Here is a 23,591-nt window from a genome sequence, read left to right as displayed (position 1 = left end):
CTTCGCCCTCCCCGGGAGCCGCGTGCAGCCCGTTTCCAGGGGGAGTGTGGCTGGCGGAGCCCCTCGCGCTCTGCCTAGCGGAGTGGGTGCTAGGAGAGGGAGAAACTCAGGCCTTCTGCCCTGCAACAAGGCTAAGAGTTTTACCTGGATGGTGGATGCCGGCTGGGGGAGGAAGGCACAATGTAAAGGTTCCTCTCACCCAACAGCTTGAGTCATGCCCCCTTCCAGGGGAGCTGCAGGGAGGGGCTGCGGAGGGGGTTAGCTCCCCATGAAGAGCCAGTGGCAAATGGCTCGGAGCTTCCCAGACAGCGGCTGCTTTACCTCTGATGGAAGTGGCAGCCGTGAAAGCAGCAGCTCCCTCCAGCTCCCAGCCGCTTGCCGCTGCCTCTCCCCATGGCTGCAACTCCCAGCCCCAGTGGCTGCCATGCGGGGAGGGGATCCAGCAGCACCATGCGACTGAGCAGGGCCAGAAAACCCTGGAAAAGAAATCATCGGGGACAGCTTCTGCCCCCACGTGCTCCCCCACATCGCCTCTGCCCAGCAGGGAGAGGAGTCTGCTGGTGGCATTCAGGGTTCAGCAGGGCTGAAGCTGAGCCCCGGCCGGTGCAGCTAGGTTTCTGAACTTCTAGAGATGGCTGAATGCAGCTTGGAGGGTCAGTCCATCTGCCCCCCTTCCCCCGCTACACGCTCTTGTCACCGTACCCTGGTTTGGAAGGGTCAACATCATTGCTGTAATGGAGTGCAAAGCCCAAATGTTAACTCGGCAGCCTGCATTCCCCCTGGCCCCGCGAGGCCATTATCCTTACAGCCCCATTATGCTCTCCAAATCCATTAACATATTTAGAATTTCTATCGAGCTTTCCGTACTCAAAGCGACCTCCCTACCCCAAGCTTCAGGCCCACGTAGAATTATCGTTACAAGAACAATACAGGCACAACGTAATTACAGCTGTCCTCACGGCACCCTTAAAACATGCCCTCTCCTGCAAAGTAAGCTGCAGCTCTCACCCAGCCTAAGCCACTTCCGCTCTGCCACTCACTCCAATGTTGGATCGAGGAAGTCAAGCAAGCCAGCGTGTCACAGGCGCTCCCCTGAGAACACAAGGTGGCGAACACACGCAGGGTGTAGCAGCAGCCTGGGTAATCCAGCTGGAGATGGCATGCAAAGAAAAGCCTGGGTTCTACCCGGGTTTCCTTCTTCACGGCAAACCACAGCAGCCCAAGCCAACAGGTGACTCCAATGGTTTAACAGGCGGTGAGCCAAGTTGGCAGCTGCAGGTTCCACCATTCAATCCACGGATCCGCAAAGACCATGCTACGCGGAAACAGCAAGTAAAGGAAACACACAATGGGTGAAAGAAAGAGCAAAGCGAGCCCTTCGGTATGGGGATGAATGAGAAAATGGCAACAAGGGAGATGGAGAGATGCAAGAGCGGAGATGCCTTTACGTGTAAGACCCTGGAAAGAAAAGGACTTTTCCATGGGAAGGGGCATTGCAAAGGGCGCACAGGCAGTTCCTCAGCCTAGAGTGATGATCCCTGCTGCTACCAGCTACATCTCCCTCCCACCCACAGCATGTGAAGAGAGAATATTGTTTTCCCCTTCTCCTTTGCTGGTCTCGCAACCTGATCACCTGCTTCACTTCCAGGTCCCTTCTCCCCAGGCTCCGAAAGCATTTTAGAGAGGGGAAAGTGTCAGTGATTCCCCAAGGCAAGCACAGAGGGAGGGGAGGGTCCTGCCATTGTCAGGAACTGGCAGAAGGCAGGAAGGCTTCATGGGAACAGGAACACGGAAGAATTTATCCTAGTCAGTCAGGTTTTAAGGATGTTTTTGTTTACTTCCTTCCCTATCTTTGGATTTGATGGCAGGCCAGAGGGAGAAAAACACAAACCACATTGAAACTAAAGGATGGAAACCCCATTATTAAAATGCACATGAGTTTTACCTTATTGGTTTTTGGCTGTGTTCTGGGGCCAGTCTGCACGGATATTGGCAGGATCCTGGGTGCACAGATGTGGAACGGGGTAATATGGGGCTGCTGAGGATGTTTTTAACCCTGCACACTCGCAGGCTGACATTTTTAAGCCCAATCACTCTCTCCTAAGGGCTAATATCCAAGGACACGTGATGGTGGTTGTGGCACCGTAACCCAGATTGGAAAGTAGTTCATCATATGGAACTTGCTTTATCCCCCCGGTTTAACATCATGTCTTAGGGAATGTAATCAACAAAACCAGACAAGCTCAAGTGATCAGTAATGGGCTCCGGAGCCTTTCACTAGGTCACGGGCTGAAAGCCAACCGGGCTCCGTAACAACCAGCACGGCTGCGATGGTGGCTAACATGAAACACATTGGCGGTTTCAATCCAGAGTCTAACAGGAGTGACCACCTCAGAGTCAGCCCTACCAGAGCTGCCTACCTGCTCCTCTTTCTGCTAAGATTTCTCAGCAGAGAGACCAAGCACTTAATACGCCATGGACACCAAATTCCCCTCCCCGCTCTCCCGCCCATCCTGAACTTGATCCTTCCGAACAAATGATTCACCTCCCTTGCTGAGCAGCACATGGGGAGTCTGTGCTGACATTACCCTGTGCTCCCAGGTAGGTGGGAGAGAGGAATGCATCCGGGCTGCCCGTTGGACAGCTGAATTTACTGCCAAAATGAGCAAAGTTCCCAGACCCAGGATAAAAGCAGAGGAGCTTATTCCAACCAAGGAGTTGGACAGCTGCAAAGGAACACCTCTCGCACCTTGCAGCTTTGAAGGACAACGTGTAAGAAGCCCTCTCTGCATCTCAGCACCCATTTTGAAAAAAAAAGGAAAAAAGAAGGGGGAGAAAAAAAGGAAAAAGCGGAGTGCCTGCTCTCCAGAGCTGCTCGGGACGGTTATGAGCCTTGCGTGAGAGATGCATCAGTGGCAGGATCAATGTGATGTGGTAAAGCGATGTTCCCTCCCAAAAGCTGAGGTCAGCCCAGCTGCCTCTATACTCCATTCCTAAACTCACACCCTTTTGGCTAAGGTGCTTCTGGGACAATTCCCTGACTCTGGGCCTTGCTTCTCTGAATTCATAGAGGAGGAACTGACCTAGGTCCACCCGCCTAAGCTCGTTCCTTAGTGCACATTGACTAGGGCTCTATTCACAGTGTGAGTGTATTCGCCTTCTAAGACCCTTTGGTTGGTTCAGGTTTTTGCCTCTGCTTATCAAATAAAATGCCAGTCTTCTACAGGAGCAGGCCCAATCAACACGATAACAGAGCCTACCTCATACAGCGCTTTTCATCAGTGCTTCTCAAACCGGTTCACACAAGAGGTCAGGGCCACTAGCCCCACTTTACTGATGGGGAAACTGAGGCACAGCGCAGCGCACTGACTCGCCTAAGGTCACCCAATACACTAGAGCACCCAGATCTCCTGAGTCCAGGGCCAATTCTCCATCCTCTAGACCAGCTGTGCGCAACCTGTGGAGGGGGGTCACGCCTGTCTTCCAGGGGAGGTCGCAGTGCCGGGCTGGCCGCCATTGCTTTCCCGGCTTCACACCCGACGTACGCATAGTGGGAGTGGACCGGTGCTTTAAATTAAAGGGGCCGCGCTTTTTTTTTTTCCATTTCTTTTTTGCTCAACAAAAATTTTTCCGGACGTGGGAGTTGTGAATAAAAAAAAAAAAAAAAAGAAAAGGTTGAGCACGACTGCTCTAGACCACATTGCCTCAATACCATTCTTGTGAGCACCAGTCATTTGAACCAGTCCCACAGAAGTGGAGGCATACTAAATGTGAAGTCACTGAATCTCTCCCTCAACTTATTTAGATCAATCGCTGCCTTGTGTTTAATGTTTTCAGGATGCCAGCACACCCGGAAGACAAGGCGGCATTAACAGGTTTTTATAATTATACATAAAAATATAAGCACACACTTGATCTGATGTGTCACAGCCCTGCTTCCCACACAGAACAAGACGGAAGGCAACAAATCAAGACACTCTATTATTAGCGCTCACAGCCACCGGCTGTCAAGTCCAACACACTGGCTGGCATTTTGAAAGGCTGGAGAATTTGGACCCAATAGCGAACTTTGCACCTAGAGCCGTTAGGAGTGCAATCCCATCCATCGGTCTTGAGCCTTTCAATCCTGCCTTTCACCCCCCCGACCCGATACATTACATCTGCATAGCACTGCCCTGCAGAGACAGTCACGGTGTATCCCACGTGGTTTCTCGCTCACTCCCCCTCCCCTGCCAAAGACAGCACTGTCCCAGAACACAGTTGGACTGCACAAGTTACAGTCATTTGTACCAACACAGTGTGCACCACCCAGTGTTCCCTATAAGCTGAGCACTTGGGTGGCCACCCAGGAGATTTTCAAATGCTGCCCAGCTGATTAGCAGAGCACTCACAGCTGGCAGCAGGTGTGTCTACTGGTGGTGCCCATCCACACATGCCTCAGTGCACATAACATTTATTCCACACATGGATGGAAACATTTAGAGGGAAAATGGGTGCAACCTTAAATTAATGGAGATTGCCTATCTCCTAGGACTGGAAGGGACCTTGAAAGGTCATTGAGTCCAGTCCCCTGCCTTCACAGAAGGACCAAGTACCATCCCTGACAAATTTTTGCTTCAAGTGGCCTCTGCAAGGATTGAACTCAGACCCCTGGGTTTAGCAGGCCAATGCTCTATTCCCACTTTGTCATGGGGTAAATGCCCAGACAAGGTACAGGGGACTTGTGAACCAGGGTTCGGGTACCCTGCAGGGAAGTTTGGGGTATTTTGTGTGTGAACATAATCTCACATTTCCTTTGGTTATGATGGGAACACTCTGGAATGAAGATGCATCAAGTTTTACATTTCCGGGCACTCAGGGACAGGGGGGTTGGAAAATGCCTCATGCATTATTGGGGCCAATTCAGGCGACGGGCACCTAGGCATCAAGCATTCTACCATCCCTGCATGGCATCCAGCTGTTCACTAGGTGTCAGGTATTCATCTTCCACTGAAACATCAGCTCCTGACGGCGTACTGAACTTGATGCATCAGCAGCTGATTCAATATGGCAAATGCCAGGTACCATTGCATTAAACAAGGTAATGAACTCAGACTATGCCAGCCAGCCTGCTCTCATTAGAGCCGGTAACCTAGTGTGATTTTATTCCCCTCTGCCCCACTCCATCTGTGGCTGTCATGTCACAGCACCCCTAAAAGTTGCACTGGGAAAGCATAATGGATGCCATCTCCTCCCCGCTGCAGGGTATGGCCCATAGATCCCCCGGCCTCTCTGCCCCACTCACACTGCACTGTCAGGTAGGCGGAGGCGGAGGGCGAGCGGCCAAGGCTGTTGCTAGGAATGCACGTGTATTTCCCAGCATCGTCTGGTTTGACACGGAAGATGATCAGCGTCCCATCAATCAGGATCCGGACCCTCAGCTTCAGGTCACTGTGGGTGGAGGGAGCAGAAGGGAGAAAGGCGGGGGGGAGAACCGGAACGAGGTCCCCTCGTACAGCAAAGGGCGCCGCGCATGGGTGTGTGGGCACTGCTGGGGGAGTACACCATCGCGCTGCTGGGGGCCCTGGGAACAGCACCGCCCCCCCTTCGCTTGAACGCCCGAGAGCGAGCCCGGCCCTGCAAAGCGGGTCCCTCCTCCCGGCATGGAGCCCAGGCCAGGAGCCGGGGTCGAGCTTACTTCTTGAAGTAGACATTCTGCTCCTCCCAGAACCAGGTGTAGGTCATGTTCCCCGGGTACGCCTCGGCCTGGCAGGTGAACAGGGCATCCTGGGAGATGTTGACGGTGATGTTCTCTGGAGGGGAAACGATGAAGGGGGGTCCTGAGGGAGAGCACGAGAAAAACCAGTTACTTCAGCAGCAGAAACGCCCTGACCACGAACGGCCTCCCAGGGAAAAGGCAGCACCCCCACCCCCACATGGCCCAGACACCTGCGCTGCGCCATCGGTCGGCCTGGCGACCCCGGGACTGGCCTTCAACCCAGAGCCTCTGCCCAAACGTGACTAGCTTGGGGACAAAGCCCTTCACACTGGGGCAATTCTGAGCAGGAGGGTCCTCTGGGAGAGGGGACTCTGTCCCTTTAAGGCCCGCAGGAAGTGCTGTAAGAGGATCATGCGGACACAGCAAACGGAGGGGGGTGGTGGGGACCGGAACAGGGTCCGACTCCAGTGCAGCATAAGCTCTGACCTTGGTCTAGAGGGGAGGACACAGCTTGCAGCAAGCTGGTCTCCAGTGCCCTCCACCCCACACCTCCCCCCACCCAAAGAGCAGTTTGAATCAGTCCCCCAGGAAGAGCTCAGCCCAGGAAACAGACACTCAATACTCGGCCTCCGGGATCCTCTTCAGCCGGGGAGAGGGGATGGAATGACCGGGGGGGGGGGGGGCAGGGAATACAGACAGCTTCACCAAGCACGCTCTGCCAGCGTCACCCAGGCGGACACTCAGCCTCCTACCGTCACCCGGCCACCCGCAACACGCTGCACACCCTCGGGTCAGCCCCCCCAGCACCAGCGGGGACCAGCACAGTGGTGTCTCTCACCGCCTGTGGCAGGAGATCGCTACTCAGCAGCGAAACCCAGGAATCAAGGGGCCAGGATTTTAGTCCCAGCTCTGGGCAGAAGTGCAGTCTAGTGGTTAAAGCACGACTGGGCGTCAAGCTTCTTATGTTCATTCCCAGTTTTGCCACTGGCTTCCTACTTGACCTTGGGCAACTCACTTTGCCTTACAATCCTTCCTCCACCCCTTTGCTACCTAGCAACGCTGGGAGGAAACACATCACCAGATGCGGCAATCGTCCCTCTCTCTGACAGCGAACACCAGGACGGATTAGCCCAGTGGAGACATGGCCCAGGGGTAACACCCAGGAGGGCCGCAGCAACCCACCAGGAACGCAGTGCCAATTAGTTGGTTAATATCTGCCAAGCGCTTTGAAGATGGAAAACAGCGCAGAAGCAGCGAGCAGTATTAAGTGCTTCAATAGGTGTGAAATGCTAAGCGCCCTTATCTCGCGGCAGAAGTTGACCAAATAAAAGATTTATACAGTGGGAGGAAGCCAGGTTGCAATCAGGACAAGACCCAGCGGGTGTCATTTTTATTCTGCGCAGCATTTCCCGGCTTTTTGGAAGCCTGCCCACACGCCTTTAAAAAAAGAATCAGCGGAGTCTCTGCTCGTCGGGACAGCTGCTTCCTCAAAAAGACAGGCCATCCGCTGGGGAGTCCCAATTAAGTGGATTTTGCTGTAGTATAAAGGGGATGTAGAACCAGTGGGTGCTAACGCAGCAGATGTTCGCCCCGCACGTACACGCCTACACGTGAGTCTGAGGGGGCTCTGGGCTCTTCGGAGGCGACAATCCTGCCTTGTCATTAATAAAAAAGGGTGTGGAGCCATCCGAGACGCGATTACTGTGGACTCCCACAATCCCCTGCAGACCAGGGATTTGCACACTCAGACGGGGGCTCGCAAGCATTTTCATCCTGGGGTTCGCAGCTCAAGAGAGACTGGCTGTGCCGGAGCCGTGCCTGTTCGTGGGAGTGGCTCGTCGCCGTTACTGGCGGTCACATGACATCCCTCTGCAAACGACAGCAATTGCTTCTGGAAACAAGTATTTATTTCTCTTCAGCCCCTTCTAGTGCCACTAACAGCTGGGAGTGAGCAACCCCCACCAGGTGACCCCTCGCTCGGCACAGACCCCTCAGCCCACGCGCCGAAGAGAGCTCATCCGGATGCCCCCACTGACCCAACACAACAAGGCTTTGCACCGCATCTAAAAGGGACCGCAGGGCGCACCGCCTGCACCCCTTACACACAGGGGTGTTGAGCAGAGCTATTGCACACGCACCCTCAACATTAACGCTTCCCTCTCAAAGCCAGATACCAAAGAGCAGCGGGTGTCATTTAATTTTTGGCCAGGTTGCGAGCTGCCCACCAATGAATATTTGTGGGACAGTCCTGACTTTGACCCCATCAAGCCTGGTAGACTCAGTTTTGTGTCACGTCGACCACGGTTCTTAGGACATTCCTAAGGTGCTCCCCTCCTCCCCTAGGTCACGTTTCTTAGCCAGAGGCCTGAGAGCAATCCAGAAAAGCAGGCAAGTATCACTGTCCCCATTTTATAAGCAGGGAAACTGAGGCACGAGGTGATGAGACTTTCCCCAAGATCACACAGGGAGTTGGTGATACTGCTGCCTGGCACTCAGCCCAGCAACCCCCCAAGAGTTCGGGGCAAAGGGAAAGGCCATGTAACCCTGTGCCCCAGAACCGCCAGCTCCAAGCATGGTGTAGTCCAAGGGTGCCTGCCAAGCCAAGGGAGAAAGACACGAGAAAATGCAGCCACAGACAATCAAGGCCAAAGACTTGTTGCTGCTGCCGTCAGTAGCCCTGTCCACTAGACATTCGCACCTATGATTCCGGCATCAGCCCTCACTTTGCCTTCCCTCTTGGGTCAGTTTGGTTGGCAGCCTTCAGTGTTAGTTAAACACCTGGGGTTTGGGCTTCAATGTCCTTGTTTATTTACAGAAATGGAAGGCTGGGGAGAGGCCACGTCTCTCTAGCAAGAGGCAGCCCGGGCCAGACAACCGGCCAATTCAGTCCCTACACCAGAGCTGCACACTCGCCTCGTGGCGCCCGGGGGAGGTGCCCCAGACGCCACGCACGGAACCCCTCCGCCTGTACAGCACAGGCCTTATTTTATACAGGCCGAGGCAGCGGTGCACGCGCTACCGTGGGTACGTACCGCACCTAGCGCAACGAGGCCCAGTTTGTCTCAGGACCTCGGGCATCCGGGCAATGCAAGTGTTTAAGAACATAAGGGGCTGCAAACTTGTCCCCAGTGGAGCTCAAACCATTTCCACGGTGCTTTAAGCTTAGGGGCGCTAAGCATTTCGCAACTCCAGCGTGAAGCAAGGGCTCCCAGTTCACAGGCTATGAAAGCGGAGAGAGGGGGACTTGCACCTGGTAGTGAATCAGCAGCAGAATCCCTGGCTCCCAATCGCCTGCTCTAACCGCTAGCACTTGCTGCTGTACACTGGATCACTGACAAGGCTGACGCAAAGCCAAGAACAAACCCGGCTTTCCGACTGGCTGCTGTATTCGCCTTCAGCCTTTAGGGGGAAAAATCCCAGGCTGCGGCCAGAATCGCTGTAAGCACCAGGCAGCTGAAAGCAATCAGGATGGATGGGCTTTCCCTGGCTGGTTTAAACTCCCATAATTCCTGCAGCCAGTCAGTCACTGACAGGGCTCTCGAGCGCCAATTCTAAGGGCTCTCCATTCTCTGCCCAGCTGTCTGGAGATGCCCTCGCCGCGGCGCTAGGAATCCTGTGCGGGTTTCCCCCGGGAGCGGCGTTACCTTGGACGAGCAGGCGAGTGGTATGCACGGCCTCCCCTTGGATGCTGTATGCCCGACAGGTGTACGCGCCTCTGTCTTGCCGGCTGACCGACACGACGGTCAGGCTGCCATCGCTCACCTGAGAAGGGAGAAACTTCAGCTCAGGCCCGTGCACAGCACCCACCCCTCGCTCACAACGGTGCACGAATCCGCACGGCCCCATGCTGGTGCACACGGCCCACCCCCCCACCCTGCGCACACACACGCTGTAGGCTGCTCAAAGCCTTCTCTTTCGAATGCCCCTGCCTTCAGCAATGCGCCGCAGATGGGTGGCTGTGGGAGGCCAGGGCTGAACAGAGGCCAAGTAGCATGGAGGGAACTAGGGGACTGAATTCTCACCCCCAAAAGGTACCTGTGTGGCCGGCTCCCCTCTCCTTAGGGCACTTGAGAGGGAGGGAGAAGGCTGCTGTCATTACTCCTGTGTAACTGCTAGGGAAACTGAGGCATAGTGATTTGCTCACGGTCACAAAGTGATGCAGACTACTGGGAACACAGCCTGGCACCCAGCCCTAACCAGTGGGCCATGCTGTCTCCCAGACAGGTTGGCCTCATTCCCAGAGATTATCTCCACGGGGAAAGGCATGCCATGCTGGCCCCAGGGATTCACAGGCCTTCAGCCTCCGGGGCTGTTACTAATCCCTGCGGGGTCATGATCTCGGCAGGCGTCACGCCAGACTCCACTGCGGAGCATCTGGCCCAGCACGTCCAAGCCTGACTTTTACACTGGGACTCAAGCCGCCTCTTCCCGTGCAGGGCTGAGAGAGGGGACCAAGACAGCAGCCTGGTGCTGTCTGCAGCCACCAGCATTCTCCCCATCCGGTCCAGCCACCTCCGTCCCTGCCTCTCCTCTCACGCTACTCAAACCCTCCAGCCATTGCAGCAGGGACGAGCTGTGAAATGGTCATTCCCTGACAGCTCCAGGCAGGCACGTTAGCAGAGACCTGTCCCACGAGGCTGCAATGCAATTGGCAATGCTGTCCGGAGCCATTATCCAACCTGCTCCATGTCTCCATCCCCTCCTTAGCATGGCTGGGCTCCTGCCTCTCATGGCACAGAAGGCGGGGGGGGGGGGGGGAAGCAAAGGGACTGCTTCTTAATCTGGGCACCAGGGAAGCAGCGGAGGAAGGGTACAGCCGCTCGGCGGAAGGGTACAGCCGCTCGGAGGAAGGGTACAGCCGCTCGGAGGAAGGGTGGGAGGGAAGAAACCCAGAGATAATGCACTCCCCCTCCCCCCCCCATGCTCATTCTGCCTCATCCTTCTATTTCAATTAGCAACAAATGATTCCTAATGACTCTCATTAAGGCCTGCGCAGATTCCAGTGCCCGATTTGCCAATTACAGCGGTGTGGAATCCCGGGCTGGGCGGAAGATCAGAAGCTCCTGATGCGACACACAGAAGCTCAGAGGGAGGGACACGACAAGGGGAGGAAACAAATCTTCCTAATTCCCGCTGTTCAGTCAAGGGAATTCCAGAGCAGCCGTTCCCACGTGAAAGCCCCCTGCCCCCACCGTGTACTCACCAGCGTCCCCGCCTCCCCCCCCCCCCCAGCAGCCCACCCTCCCTAACAGGATTTTCCGCACTGGCCAGGAGTGCAAGAAACCTCATGCAGAAGCTGCAGATCTGCCCCCTCTGAACCTAATGTGCTTGGCCCAGGGCCCCCCGCGTGGTCACAGCGTTCAGGGCTGGGATAGGCCTCGCAGTGCCTCAGACTGGGGCTGTGGAGTCCAGAGCAGCCGGTCCCTTCCCTGCAGGCAGGTTCGTAGGGGACTCGTGCCTCCTGCAGGGGCCATGCTCCCTTCCATGGAGCTAGGAGCCACTCCGTGCCCTGGAAGGAAAGTCCCCACGCAGCACTGGTGGGGACAGAGGGGAGCCACCACGGAGAACGAACATCGCCAAGGCCGCAGGGCAGGAGCAGCGCCCGAAGGACGGGGCGCCCGGGCGTGGAGGGGCGGGGGAGGACTCAGTGACGGTTTTGAAATGTGGAGGAACACTCTGGATTTCCAACCCGCAGCTCAGAGAACTGGAAGACAAACCAGGGCGGGGGGAGGGGAGGGACGGAGCACACTGAACAGATGGACGTGTGGAGATGCACAGAGAGAAGGCCGGAGCAAATGTTTGCCTGGTCCCAGCCAGCTCCTCCATTGCAAGCCAAGTCAGGGCGACAGGCTTGGCTCTCCTCTCCCCCGCGCCAGGCTGCACCTCCAGGGAGTCTCTCCTGAGTCGCACCAAGGTAAATCAAGTGACGAACAACCGGGAGTTTCCAAAGCTGCTGCTCAGAACCTCCGCGATCCCCCCGGCTGCATTCAGCAGGCACCTCGGCCACAGAGAAACCTTCTCCAGGAGGCCCAGGAAGCTCTCTGGGGCCAGGCCCCTTACGGGCAGCCAGAAGGAAGATGGAGTAGAGGAGACGAGGGAGCGGGTGGGAAAGCAAGGTCAGCAAAGCAGTTGCAGGCTGTGGCAGCCAAGGCCTAGCAGGTTCTAGGCACACCCGTTGCTCCCCTACCCTGGCGGCCCTGGCAGGTCGGAGGGAGGACGGTCACGGCTAGGGGATGCAGGAGCACGCCTGCCTGCGGGTGCCACCGTCAGCTCACAGACAGGAGAAACTTCATCTCAAAAGGCCACCAGGAAACGGACTGAGGGGGAGGAGGGAAGTGCGGAGGCAGCAGGAATAGCTCCAGAGACACTGGCTGCTGCAGCATCGCCTGTATCCTTCCTTCAGAAGCCCTGACTGTGCTGCTTCCTGTCATCTTCTGGGCACCTGGAGCCCAGTCCGGCCTGGAGAGCGCCTCTTGCAGGACCAGGGGCAGCTTCTCCCGCCGCTTTTCAAGAGCAGCCTGAAATCTCATGCGTGAAGGCGCTCCCTTCGCACCGAGGCAGAGTCCCTGCAAATTCACTGCAGTGGTGACACACCCAACGCACCCAGCAGAGGGGGGAGGGTTCATCATTCACAGCAGCTGAGCAGGCCAAGCACTTACCTGGTACTTCCCACTGGCGCCTAGGAGGTCTCCTTCTCTCAGCCAAGTGACAATAGGTTTGGGGTTCCCAAAAGCCATGCAGGTCAGGGTGATGCTGCTGCCTTCCTTCGCTTCTACGTACTGGGGGGGCGTTTCCGTGAAGGTGGGGGGAGCTGCAGGGGAGACACAGAGAGTCAGGAAAAAAATCAACCCGTCCATCACGGAGACGCGCGACACGCCGGGCCGCCCAGGATGTCCAGCCTGCGCACCCTTCCTGCAGCGCGAACAGGCCGAGGCCCATGGCCACATACCAACACCGTCGGAACGGGTCTTCCAGCTGATGCCAAAGACAGAGCAGCAAGTGAAACAGCTGCATGTGCTGCCTTTCGTCACTTACCTTGGCTGGCACCTCGGAATAAAAGCCAAAATCCAGCCATGGGTCTCCTGCCCCTATGAAGTAACAGCCACCCTGAGCAGCTCAGTAGCTCTGTCAATCAGACGATCTCAGCACATGCTGCAACAGCAAGGCCAACATTTCCCCTCCCTCCCCCCCGCCAAATGGCCACCAGTTTCAGGTGCCCCTGGTGTAAGAGAAGACCTGTGTCCGAGGTGCAGTGTGTGATGCGGTGTCAGTACCTTGCTGGTTGCTGTGGGTGACCCATACTGGCCTGTCCGTAAGCACTGCCCAGCGGGGGCGCGTCGAGGGCCCCCATGACCGTGACCGAACCGGTTCCACCAGTAAAGGGAAGGGATGGAACAAAGGAAGTGAGTGTTGGGGGAAGGGGCAATCTTGGGCTGGAATCATGAAGGAAACAGACGAAGGAGGGGGCTGGAATCTAGGGGCCCATCCCAAGGGGGCAGAGGCATCCTGGCCCAGACCCCTGTAGACACATCACGTCTTTGCTGGGCTGTATCCTGGAGAAGCAATAAACCCCCTGTTCTACTGGCTGGTGGAGACTGTTCTTGCTGCTACGGGGCTGCAGGATTGGAGGAACCCTGACTGGCCGTCACACCGTGTTCCCAGTAAGCTGTGCGCTTGTGCTTAGAAGAAATTCAAATACTGCCCAGTTGATTAGCAGAGTGCCCACAGCTAGGGTTTGTGCTTTTAGTGGTGGTGCACATGCGCACATGCCTTGGTGCATATAAAAAATTATTCCACACATGGTCAGAAGAGATTAGAGGGAGCTGCATCAATGTTCCCTCTTTCTCACTGCTGCTGGATGTGAGGTAGCCCGGCCTTTCTGGGCACATCTCACAGCAGCGGGACACTGAACACTCAGACACTGAGGCTGCTATTGAAAGAGCTGGCCTAAATGATGAAGCCTCACAACCAGTGCTCCCTGCAGGCTGAGTGCTTGGGTGGCCACTCAGGAGAGCGCGTCAGGTGCTTCCCAGCTGATTAGCAGAGCACCCACAGCTGGCAGCATGTGGGTCTTCAGATGGTACGCATCTGCACATGTCTCGGTGCATATATCAAAATTTATTCTACACATGGAAATATGAAAGGGAACACTGCTCCCCACCCTCCTGCCAAGTAGGCAGCTGAGGCACCGGAGATGAAGCAACCGGCTCCAGGTCACACCGCCAGGAGTAGTGCCAGAGACCCAGCTCCCGCCTCCCTGTTCGGGCGCAACCCCATTTACAGTTCGAGCTACTTTTCCCATTATGCATTAACTTGTTCCTGTCACAACACATGAAAACACTGCACTGCAGAGAGAGAGAGAGAGAGAGAGGCTGGCAGAATTACAGCCCGCCCCTAATTATCAGCAGTACTTAAATCCCACTTTCCAGGGACATGTGTTGGCAACTTAATCTATGCTGAAGATATGGTTCCCCCCCAAAATAATCATTTTTCCCTACGACGACGAAGTGAGCTAATGCGCTCCAGAAGGCCGACCGCCCTCCCTGGAAAAGCAGTTCTGCTTACAGCGTGCGGCTGGGCCTAGAGGGTTCCAGAGGATTATTTTGGTGACGAAGCCCCTAGTGCTGAGCAGTGCGTGGCAAGGTCCTTGGGCTGCGTATGCCACCGCCACCACAAGGCTACGGGGTCCTCGGATGCGCCACCTTGGAGGGCAGCTGGTGGGGAAAGGATCTCAGGCACAGACCCGCGAGGGAGAGGAGCGGCTTGCATGCACCTGCCGCTTCACTCCTGGCCATACCAGGGGAAGGAAAGAATTAGCCCGTGCCAGGGGAAAGAATTCCTCCCGGCCACACGGTGCCATCGGCACCTACCACCACGGAGAGGAAGCGGCTGGTGAGCTGGCCCTGAGGCAGGTATGCTGGGAAGGTGCTGCAGCATCTTCCCGTCTCCACGGCTTGCAGCGGAGGCCAAGCTTGGGCCTCGCTCGGTGCATTCCCCAGTGCACGTGGCCAACCCAAAAGCCTTCATGGAAGCACCAACCCTGCTCCGCCATGCTCTCCACACTTGTACAGCATCCCCAGACATACCACTGTCCTGATACCCCCACACCTAGCCCCGCGGTCAGACCCGGGGGGGAATGTCTCTAAAAATGGGGGTGCAGGAGGGGAGCCCCTTCCCAAAGATTACAATCACTCCAGGGTCCCTGTCACAAGGGGGGGGCACCCGGTTAAATCCCCCCCATCGTCACTCGCGCTTTTCATCCCCCACGCCTCGCCGGCCCACCAAAATCCGCCTGATGTACAAGGATTGGGGGGGAGCGCATTCTGTTTTGAACAAGGCTCCATCCTGTTTGGATCGCCCGCTTCCTGGTGACTCAGGCTCTCCTGCCTGAGTTAATAAATGAGTCAATCTCAACCCCCCGCCCCCCCCCCACACACACACACACACCCACCCACGATCCTGGGTTGCTCCCTCAATAGGCCTGGGACACATCCCAGCCCATCTCCAAAACTCCTCCTACTTCCTGACCCAAGCCGAGCAGGCCTGTGACTTCAGCCCCAGAGATGTGCAAAGGATGGAGGAGAGCGGGGGGAACCATTAGAAGAAAAGGAAACCGTAGGCGTAAGCATGAATATGATCTCCCTGTTCTACCAGGCTGTGAAACAGACGCCCCAGGGGGAACCCTGCACCTGGGAACTAGATCGGAGGGAGCGGGACAGGACGATCTCATCTACAAAGTGTGTCAACGACTAACCTCGATCCAAAGGGAGCTCCCAGCCCTTCTGTGGAACGAGGGCACGGTTCTCCATGCTCGTTCGATCATAGGCCCTGACACACGCACACCGCACGCCCCCAGCGCATGTAACCCTGGCCCAGAGGCAGACACGGCCCTTTGCCGAGATGCAGACAAACGGGGGGCTGAGAGGAGACAGGAAAATTCCAGTCACCATCCGGACATCCAGGGTTGAGCAAAAGGGCCTTCCAGTCATTCATCCCTGCACTGAGCCGGGCTACTGACTCCTTTCGACCGTTCTTGAGTACGGAAAGAAAGAATCCCAACCCCGCGGGCTGCCCCAGCGCTTAGTTTCCTTTTTGCACCTCATGAAATTCAGACAATTCTACTCGACCGGCTGGTTTCGCTCTCTGGCTTTCCAGCCACCATGCTCAGCGCACCAGCCACCAGCGGTGAACGCTGCAGGGAGCGTTCGATGAAACGCGGCCCGTGTTCCCTGGGCGCCAGGCAAGCAGGGGTTTTAATGATTGTTTTTAAAAAGCCACAACATTTAAGCAGGGGTCTCCACCGCCCTGCCCACGTCCCTGGCACTGGATTGCCACTGCTCCGCCAACGGCTCCCAAGGGCCAATGCTCTGGGAATGGAAGAGCGCAAAGGCAGCTGGGGAAAAGGTTAGCGTTCACACGAAGGGAGACAAAGATGCAGCACACGGAGTGCAGGGCTCGATCCCGGAGTCTGCCACTGACTCACTGTGCGATCCCGGATAAGTGACATGGCCCAACATTTTCGGCCGACTCCATTGTTCTCCATTCCACCATCTGAAGAAGTGGGTTGTGCCCACGAAAGCTCATGACACCCACCGGGGCACTGGAACGAAAAGGGCGCCAACAGCCCTGAGAGAGGGCGGTGGCTACGAGTCCATCAGGAGGGGCTTGTGGCAGCCAATCAGAGCCCAGCGGGGCTGTATAAACAGATGGCCAGCCAGGAGGAGCACACTCTCGCTCCAGCTCGGGAGGGAGAGGACCTAGCTGCCTGTTGGCGCGGGGTGTCTTGGGCGAGGGGAGCTCAGGCCTGACTTAACCCCAGGCTGAAGCCCCGTGACAGGATCCCAGGTTGGTACTAGGGCTGCAGAGGAGCAGCCAGGGCAGGAGGTATGGAACTGCTGCCATCTCCTTGCCAATGCTGAGTGGCCATTTCAGGCTGCAGTTTGCCCTGAGGCAGCGGCTGGATGACGACTGGCCGCCGGTCACTGAGGCAAGGTGGTAGAGAGGGGGGAGGTTCCCTGTGAGGAGAGCAGGCCACCGTGTAGGGGCACTGCCATGGGGCAGTACCCTGAGGGGAGGGCGCTGCAGTCTGAGAGGAGTGTGGGTCTGAATGAGTGGGGCTGAACCGACAAAAAAGTGGGCAAGACACCGCCAGGAGGGGGCGCTCTGGTGCTGGACTGAGCTAATTCGCGGAGTGGCCAGCAGGAGGCGCAGCAGCGCTGAGTCACAGACATTACACAGCCCCATGAACTTCATGTCCAAAGGGCCGTATGGGAGCATTGGGACCACAGTGTCTGTGCAAACTATTTTAAGGCATATGGATGAAAGGTTTTACGTAAGTGCAAATGACTTGTTAAACTAGGGCAGGATGCTCTCTCTCCTACAGCTCCCCTCATGCCGTGCCCCTATGTCTAACTTGGGCAGCAAGAGCTATTTCAAGAAGCCACTGACTTTCCGGTGTGACTTTCCGTTTATGGAAACTACTGCTTCGCCTTTCCCCAGAACTCTCCACCCTAAGATCTCACAGCTCTTTACAGCCTATCAAGCAACTCATGGGTTGATCCGCGAATATTATTAGCCCCATTTTACAGCCAGGGAGGTTGCGGCTCTGCACAGTTAAGTCTTTTGCAGAGACAAGAATATAATCCAGCCACCCCGACTACCAACTCCCTCACTCTAAATCATTAAGTCATGCCGCCCTGCTTTCACACAAACGATCCCAACGTTACTTATTCTAAGCTAAAAATAACATCTCCTAATGTGCCAAATTACTAGTTTCTAGGTTATTAAGCACTAATAAAAAACAAAAGGTAATTTTTTTTAAAATCTGAGCTTCAAGAAAATAAAGATTTGATTTTCCGACTAATTTACTGAAAAAGTGATTCTTTTCCCACAATATTTCAAAATGTAATTTATTCTGAAAAGCTTCACCTAATTAAACTGTGTAATTGCTAATACTATTTTTTCCCTTTCGGAAGGCATGTTCTAACCTAAAATGTCTGGATTTTTTTTCCCCCCTCAAGTGATGAAGATAGCACAAACGTTCATCAGAAATTACATGAGAACGGCCAATAGTCCATCTAGCCCAGTGTCCCGTCTTCCAACAGTGGCTAGTGCCAGGTGGCCCAGTGGGCACGAACACAGCAAGTAATCCTCAAGTCACCCGTCTTCCATGGCGGGCCCTACCCATGTAACTGCCATTGGGCAGATTTGAACTAGGGGCCACCAAATGAAAGTAATGGGCAGCAGGTTTAAAAAAAAATAAAAGGAAGTTCTTCTTCACACAGCGCAGAGTCAACCTGTGGAACTCCTTGCTTGAGGACATTGTGAAGACTAGGACTATAACAGGGTTTAAAAGAGAACTAGATACATTCATGGAGGTTAGGTCCATTATTGGCTATCAGCCAGGATGGGTAGGAATGGTGTCCCCAGCCTCTGTTTGTCACAGGGTGGAGATGGATGGCAGGAGAGAGATCGCTTGATCAGTGTCTGTTCTATTCACTCCCTCTGGGGCACCTGGTGCTGGCCACTGTCGGCAGACAAGCTACTGGGCTGGATGGACCTTTGGTCTGACCCAGTCTGGCCGTTCTTATGTTCTTCTGAACCTAGGACTTCTGGCGCTTATAGCGAGTATAGGACCCTCCACAGCTTGAGCCATGAAGCCAGCTGGAGCTCAGCCTAGGTTGCAGAGGTCTCTTGATCTTATCTGCTGCTGTGGTCTAGGTTCTACTGCCTGGGCCAGTGAACAACACGAGGCGCGTGGGTTATACCTGCACAGGGTAAACCATTCATATCCCTGCTTCCTGAATAAAGAGGAAGGTTCCCAGAGGGGTCTGCCTTGCACTGTGGCCCTTTGGCCAGAATAGAGCAGATTTCTTCTCATGCAAGGAAGCACCCCCCAGACACTGAACAAGAGGAGGTCCCTATGCACTTGCTATAGGAGGCACAGCTGGACGTTGGTTAAAAGCCAAGAACTGAAGTTCTTCCCTCCCGAATTGCTGCTGGAGTTGCTTCTAGGGGAGATTTAAAACTGAAATCCCATCCTGAGTGCCCTTAAAGGACGGTGTGCGGAAGGGGAGGGCTCAATGCCAGCCCCTTGCTAACAGCATCTTGGCAACTTGCACTTTCGACTGATTTCAGGCTTCTTGCCTTCCTGCCCTTCGCTTTGCAGTGCAGTGCCCTGTGCGGGGTCAAACCGCTGCCCTGCTCCACTCCAGCGGTAGGAAAGCAATCCGCACGCAGCCACTGGCCATCTCACGAGGGCCTTGCAAAGCTGAACACGTTACCAGGTCCAAAGCACGTGCAGTTCTCAGATGGGAAGTGCTAAAGTGGGCAAAGTATCACTGAATAGGTGAGGTGTGAGTTTGTCCTTTACTCCTGCCGGTACACAGCTACCCTGGCCACAGCATCCCAAGCTATTATCCCACTCCTACTGCCTACTGCTCCTGCAAACCCTGACCCACAGAACTCCCTGCTATGCCAGTGCAAGGCTTCCCACGGTGGGCCTGTCCCCGCGATTCCACAATGGAGCTCCCCTGCCCCTAGCCCTGCTAGTCCTGACCTGCAGCAGCCGCCAGCTCCAGATGGGTTTCATTTATATATATTTTTTAACCTAGCCCAAGCTGAAATCCACACGCCACGGTGCACTGCAGCAGCTTGTGCCAATGCGCCACTAGAACAGTCACGGCAGCCGTCTCAGCATCATGAGGCACATTTTGTTCCCAAAAAATCTTGCTCACAGCATTACACATAAGTTCAGAGACCACAAAGAGAACGAGAGCGAGAGAGGTTTCTAAATCGGAACTCTAGGAATGAATACATCACAAGCCAAGGCAGGAAAGGGACAGATCCCGAGCCTCTGACACCGGTTGAATTTTACGCCATCAAAGTTCCATGAATGCTAATGAGATTACTCCCCAAGCAAGGGCTATCCGGCAGGAGCAGGAGGATCCAAAATCCGTAAACCCCTTCTCCTGCGTCTCTTTACCTTGCTCCCCAGAGGCCCTTCCGGCACGGAGTAAATACAACCCTGATCGGAAGCACGTTCCTTACTGGATTCTTCTCTTTCCAGTCAGATTCTCCATCTCAATCCAGTGGAGAGCCTGGAGCCCAAGGGGGGTGCTGTGCAACGTGTATTTTGTGCTCCCACTTGCAAATGCTGCTCTCTAAGAGCCCGTCAAAGGCTAGAAGCTCATCTCAGAGCTGGTTTACAATTTAACAAAAATCCATTTTAAGCTGAATTCAGCTCCCACTCCTATCCAGGCTCCCTTGCTGCTCCTTGCAACGCAGCCAAGCAAGCTACAGCAGTATCCCGCACTGTGAACAGATGGGCATGCACCCATGTTGACACCAATGCAGCTCAACTGGTTTTGAAACCGATTTTAGCCTAGTTGGTGCCATTTGCGAGCTGGCACGGTCCGAGGGCGATCTCTTCGCAGGAAGCTCCTCTCCCCCTCACCTGGACTCGTATTCTGGGTCTCAGTTTGGCAGCATTCCTAGAGTACCCAACAGCGTCCAGGCGGGGGAGTACCTGTGTAATGCCAACAGCCCCCATCCGTCTGTGGGCAGAATCCAACCTGCGACCTCTGGAGCTTAGTACGTGAGCCTCGGCTCTACGCACGAGCTAAAAGCAGAGCAGACCCATTCTCTAAGTCGTCTCCATGCCACTAGGTGGGACAGAAGAGCACACCTGGGAGGTCTGTGGGTTATATCGGCAGGGTCGGGAGCCAGGCACCCAGACTGGGTGGGATTTGATCTCATCTCACCGAGACACTGCCGCCTCCTCCTCGGCTCAACTTGTGACACAGCAGTGACCAGAAGGCAGACAACCAGCCCTGGGCTGGGCCCCCGTCTCCCAGCCGCTCCGTGGAGACAACGCGAACGCAGCCACCAAGAGCATGCTCTGAGAAGGGCGACCAAGGCAGCGAGGGAACCTGCCATGGGCCAGCGTTTCTCACCTTCACTGGTCTTCCTCTTGTGACGACCGCCCAGATCCCGCAGTATCTCTTTGCCCTTCCCCAAATGCACAGTAAGCCCTGAATCACGCTCTTAGTGCTCCTGCATGCCAGGTGGTCCCACGGGGTCCCACGTGGAAGGCTAGGCCTGTCTCCAGATGGGTTAGTCCTGGACGTGGCTGTCTGGTCCCAGACTGCCCACCAGCTAAAATTTCCCTATGGAGCAGCCTGGATTTATCCTGTTCCAGCTGCTGCCTGGTCACCTCCCCCGCCTTCTCCCTCTCAATGGCCCAATGATGCTCTCGTGAACACAGTGTAGGTCTGGGCAGATCCTGCAGCATCTCTCTCACACACACACACACACACACACACACACACACACCCCCCCCCCCAGTGTAATCCTGGGCAAATCGCTTCGCCTCTCCGGGCTTCCACTCCCCACGTGCCAAGAGGGGAGCACGGGGCTTCCTTACCTCCCGGGGGGCTGGGACGCTATTGAGACGGTACACGGCGGCGGGAGCTCGGTAAGTACCATAAGGGGACAGCACCACGTCCACCTCTTCCCGTCGCCCTCCTGCTCCTCTTACAGACATTCACCATCACCGCTGAGCAGGGGATGTGCTGAGACGTGCTGCCAAGGAAACCTGGAGGAACAGGCTGGCAGCCACCTGCATCTAGCTGATGGGGCGGGAGGGTGGGAGGCAGAACTTGAGCGGAAGCCCCTGAAGGCATACGGGTGTGGAAGGACACGCGGGAAGCAGTGCTGCGAAGTGGGTCTCTTCCCTCCCAGCCAGCACTGGGGGCCACCCAGAAGTTAGGTCCTGACCAGCTGGGGCCATTCGACAGCTCTGGTCAATCGAGGGAGGGGTAGAGGTGTTAGTGCTCCTGCCCCGAAGCAATTACCTCCCATTACCCCAACTCCCTTGGCAGTTTTGATGGGGTGTAAAACTCTGCTTCACTTCCCAAATAACTGTCCAAGTGATACTGTTAAACAGCCGCCATGTTCCACTCCAGAGGTGGCTGCATTTCAATGCTGGATATAGGGAACTTTCCACTTTATATTCTTCCCCTATTCTACAGGCGCCTTCGTGAGGTTTTAATTAGTCCATAGAGGGCTTGGAGAGTCTCCCGATATTACTCCTCCACCTTGTCTCCCATCACCCGCCCCCCTGATCCTCTCCTTTCTCCCCCTCCTCAAGTCTCCATCTAAGACAGGGGCGGGGAGCCTAAGGCCCTGGGGCCAGATGCAGCCCCCTGCTTGCTTGGATCAGCCTCTGAGAATCAGGGTTCCCCCCGCAGCACTGGGGAGCCCATGCTGGTGCTCCAGCCCCTCCCTCCATTCCCCTGGGGGGGAGCACACACACAATCTAGGGGCCGGGGCTCTGTGGGGACGGTCTGTCTCCTCAGTCGGGAGGACTCTAGCCAGCAGTTCCAGCAGAGGGACCAAGGAGACCGGAGATGCTTGGACGAAGGGGAAGCTCTTCATTAGTGGCCAGTGCCGACCAGACACACGAGGGCCGCTGGGATTTGATGCGTTGGCCAGTGACATGCCAGGAGCAGGTTTGCCCAGAGACACATGCCGGGGGGGCGCCCTCCCCCCAGCTCCTACTCACCGTTGACCGTGAGGTGCACCCAGCTGCCGTTGTGGAAGGTGTCGTACTGCTGATCCAGCATGAGCACTTTGCACTCGTACCAGCCCTGGTCCTCCGAGCGAATCTGCTCCACGCGCAGGGAGGCCTTGTCATGAAGGCTGGCGCGGCCTGGGGGAGACACAGCAGAGCCGGGGGAGTCAGCTCCCGCTGGGAAACCGCGCTGCGGCGTTAGCCTGGTCCCGCAGCCCACCCTGCCCTAGCCCGGCCCCTCCCGCCACCACTGGGCGCCCAAGCCGACTTTTCCTAAAGGGGCCCCCCACAATGCACTGCAGGCCTGTTCTCCACACACCACAACGCTCGTCTCCCACCAGGGTCTCAGGCCAGGCCCCCAAGAATGGAGGCCCCTGGAATCGGTTTTGAACGCTCCCACTCGCCCTTCCAGTCAGCCAGGCTGTCCCTGACGACCATCAGCCCCGAGCTCAAGGGATATGGGTAGGGCCACGGGACAAAGCGTGAACCCCTAGGAAGCCAGCGGGGCTGTGCAGGGCAGAGGAGCCTACGGAGAGGCCCATGCGGGCAGCTCGCTGCCTGCTCTCCCCCTCCCAAGCCAGATCAGCCTCCTCGACGACTCAGCTTCTCCCACGCCCACCCAATCTGCAGGGGAGCTGCGCTCCCGCCACCCCAGATACACCAGCATCGCCCCGATGACTGCAGGGGCCTGGGGTCTGAACCCCGGGCGGGCTCTCTCCACAGCATGGACGCTGGCCTTGAACCCTGGGGACCGCAGGATCCAGCACCTCCTGGCTCGGGCCTGTCCCACTCACCCAATTTACCCCCCTCTCCAAGGGGTGCCCCCCGGGACTGAGCAGCCAGAGGGAAGGGCCAAGGCACAGTGGTAAAACTAGCTCCCCTTGCTGCCCAGAGGAAAGAGGTGGTGGAAACTTCCTCCCCGGGCGCATCAAGAAAGGCTCCTGTCCCCAGAAGCTGCAGCCCGCGGCTGCTCTGGGATTTGCTGCGTTGGCTCCTTTCGGCCCACGCAGCCCAGCTGGCTCCCCGATGCTGCTGCTCGGGCGGGTGGAAGGCAGGCAATGAAAGGAGGAAGGGGAGAGAGACACTTTCCTGGAGGGGGAGATGCGGCTCGCAGTGCGCTCCTGGGGTTTGAGGGCCTGGCTCCACACACACCGCCAGCAGGCTGGGGAAGGGTGGCAGCGGAAGGCGGGGGCCCTGTGCTTTAGGGCAGGACACCGTTGACACCCGCCTCGGCCCAGGGCACCTTGTTTGGCCAGGGGAAGAGGCTGGAGCACAAACCCAGTAGGAAGGCCCCTCGGCGCAGGAGCCCGGGGGAGAGAC

At 56.3% G+C, this 23,591-nt stretch overlaps 1 protein-coding gene across 4 annotated transcripts in view; it reads right to left on the bottom strand.

Annotated features, from left to right (window-relative positions):
- The window catches only part of IGSF9B (immunoglobulin superfamily member 9B), a 125,613-nt gene that overhangs the window by 74,476 nt on the left and 27,546 nt on the right, over positions 1–23,591 (bottom strand). For all 4 annotated transcript variants that reach the window (XM_025190747.3, XM_089773391.1, XM_006135118.5 and 1 more), the window contains exons 3-7: positions 22,263–22,409; positions 12,358–12,509; positions 9,343–9,460; positions 5,678–5,819; positions 5,285–5,430 (exon numbers count right to left, since the gene is read on the bottom strand). In XM_025190747.3, the coding sequence (XP_025046532.2) occupies positions 5,285–5,430; positions 5,678–5,819; positions 9,343–9,460; positions 12,358–12,509; positions 22,263–22,409 (705 nt within the window). The remainder of the gene's footprint in view (positions 1–5,284; positions 5,431–5,677; positions 5,820–9,342; positions 9,461–12,357; positions 12,510–22,262; positions 22,410–23,591) is intronic.

Source organism: Pelodiscus sinensis, chromosome 25 (assembly GCF_052426305.1).
Source record: "Pelodiscus sinensis isolate ZL-2025 chromosome 25, ASM5242630v1, whole genome shotgun sequence".
In the NCBI taxonomy this organism is placed as follows: Eukaryota; Metazoa; Chordata; order Testudines; family Trionychidae; genus Pelodiscus; species Pelodiscus sinensis.
Note: the sequence above shows the minus strand (reverse complement) of the source record. Positions and strands in the feature narration are given on the sequence as shown.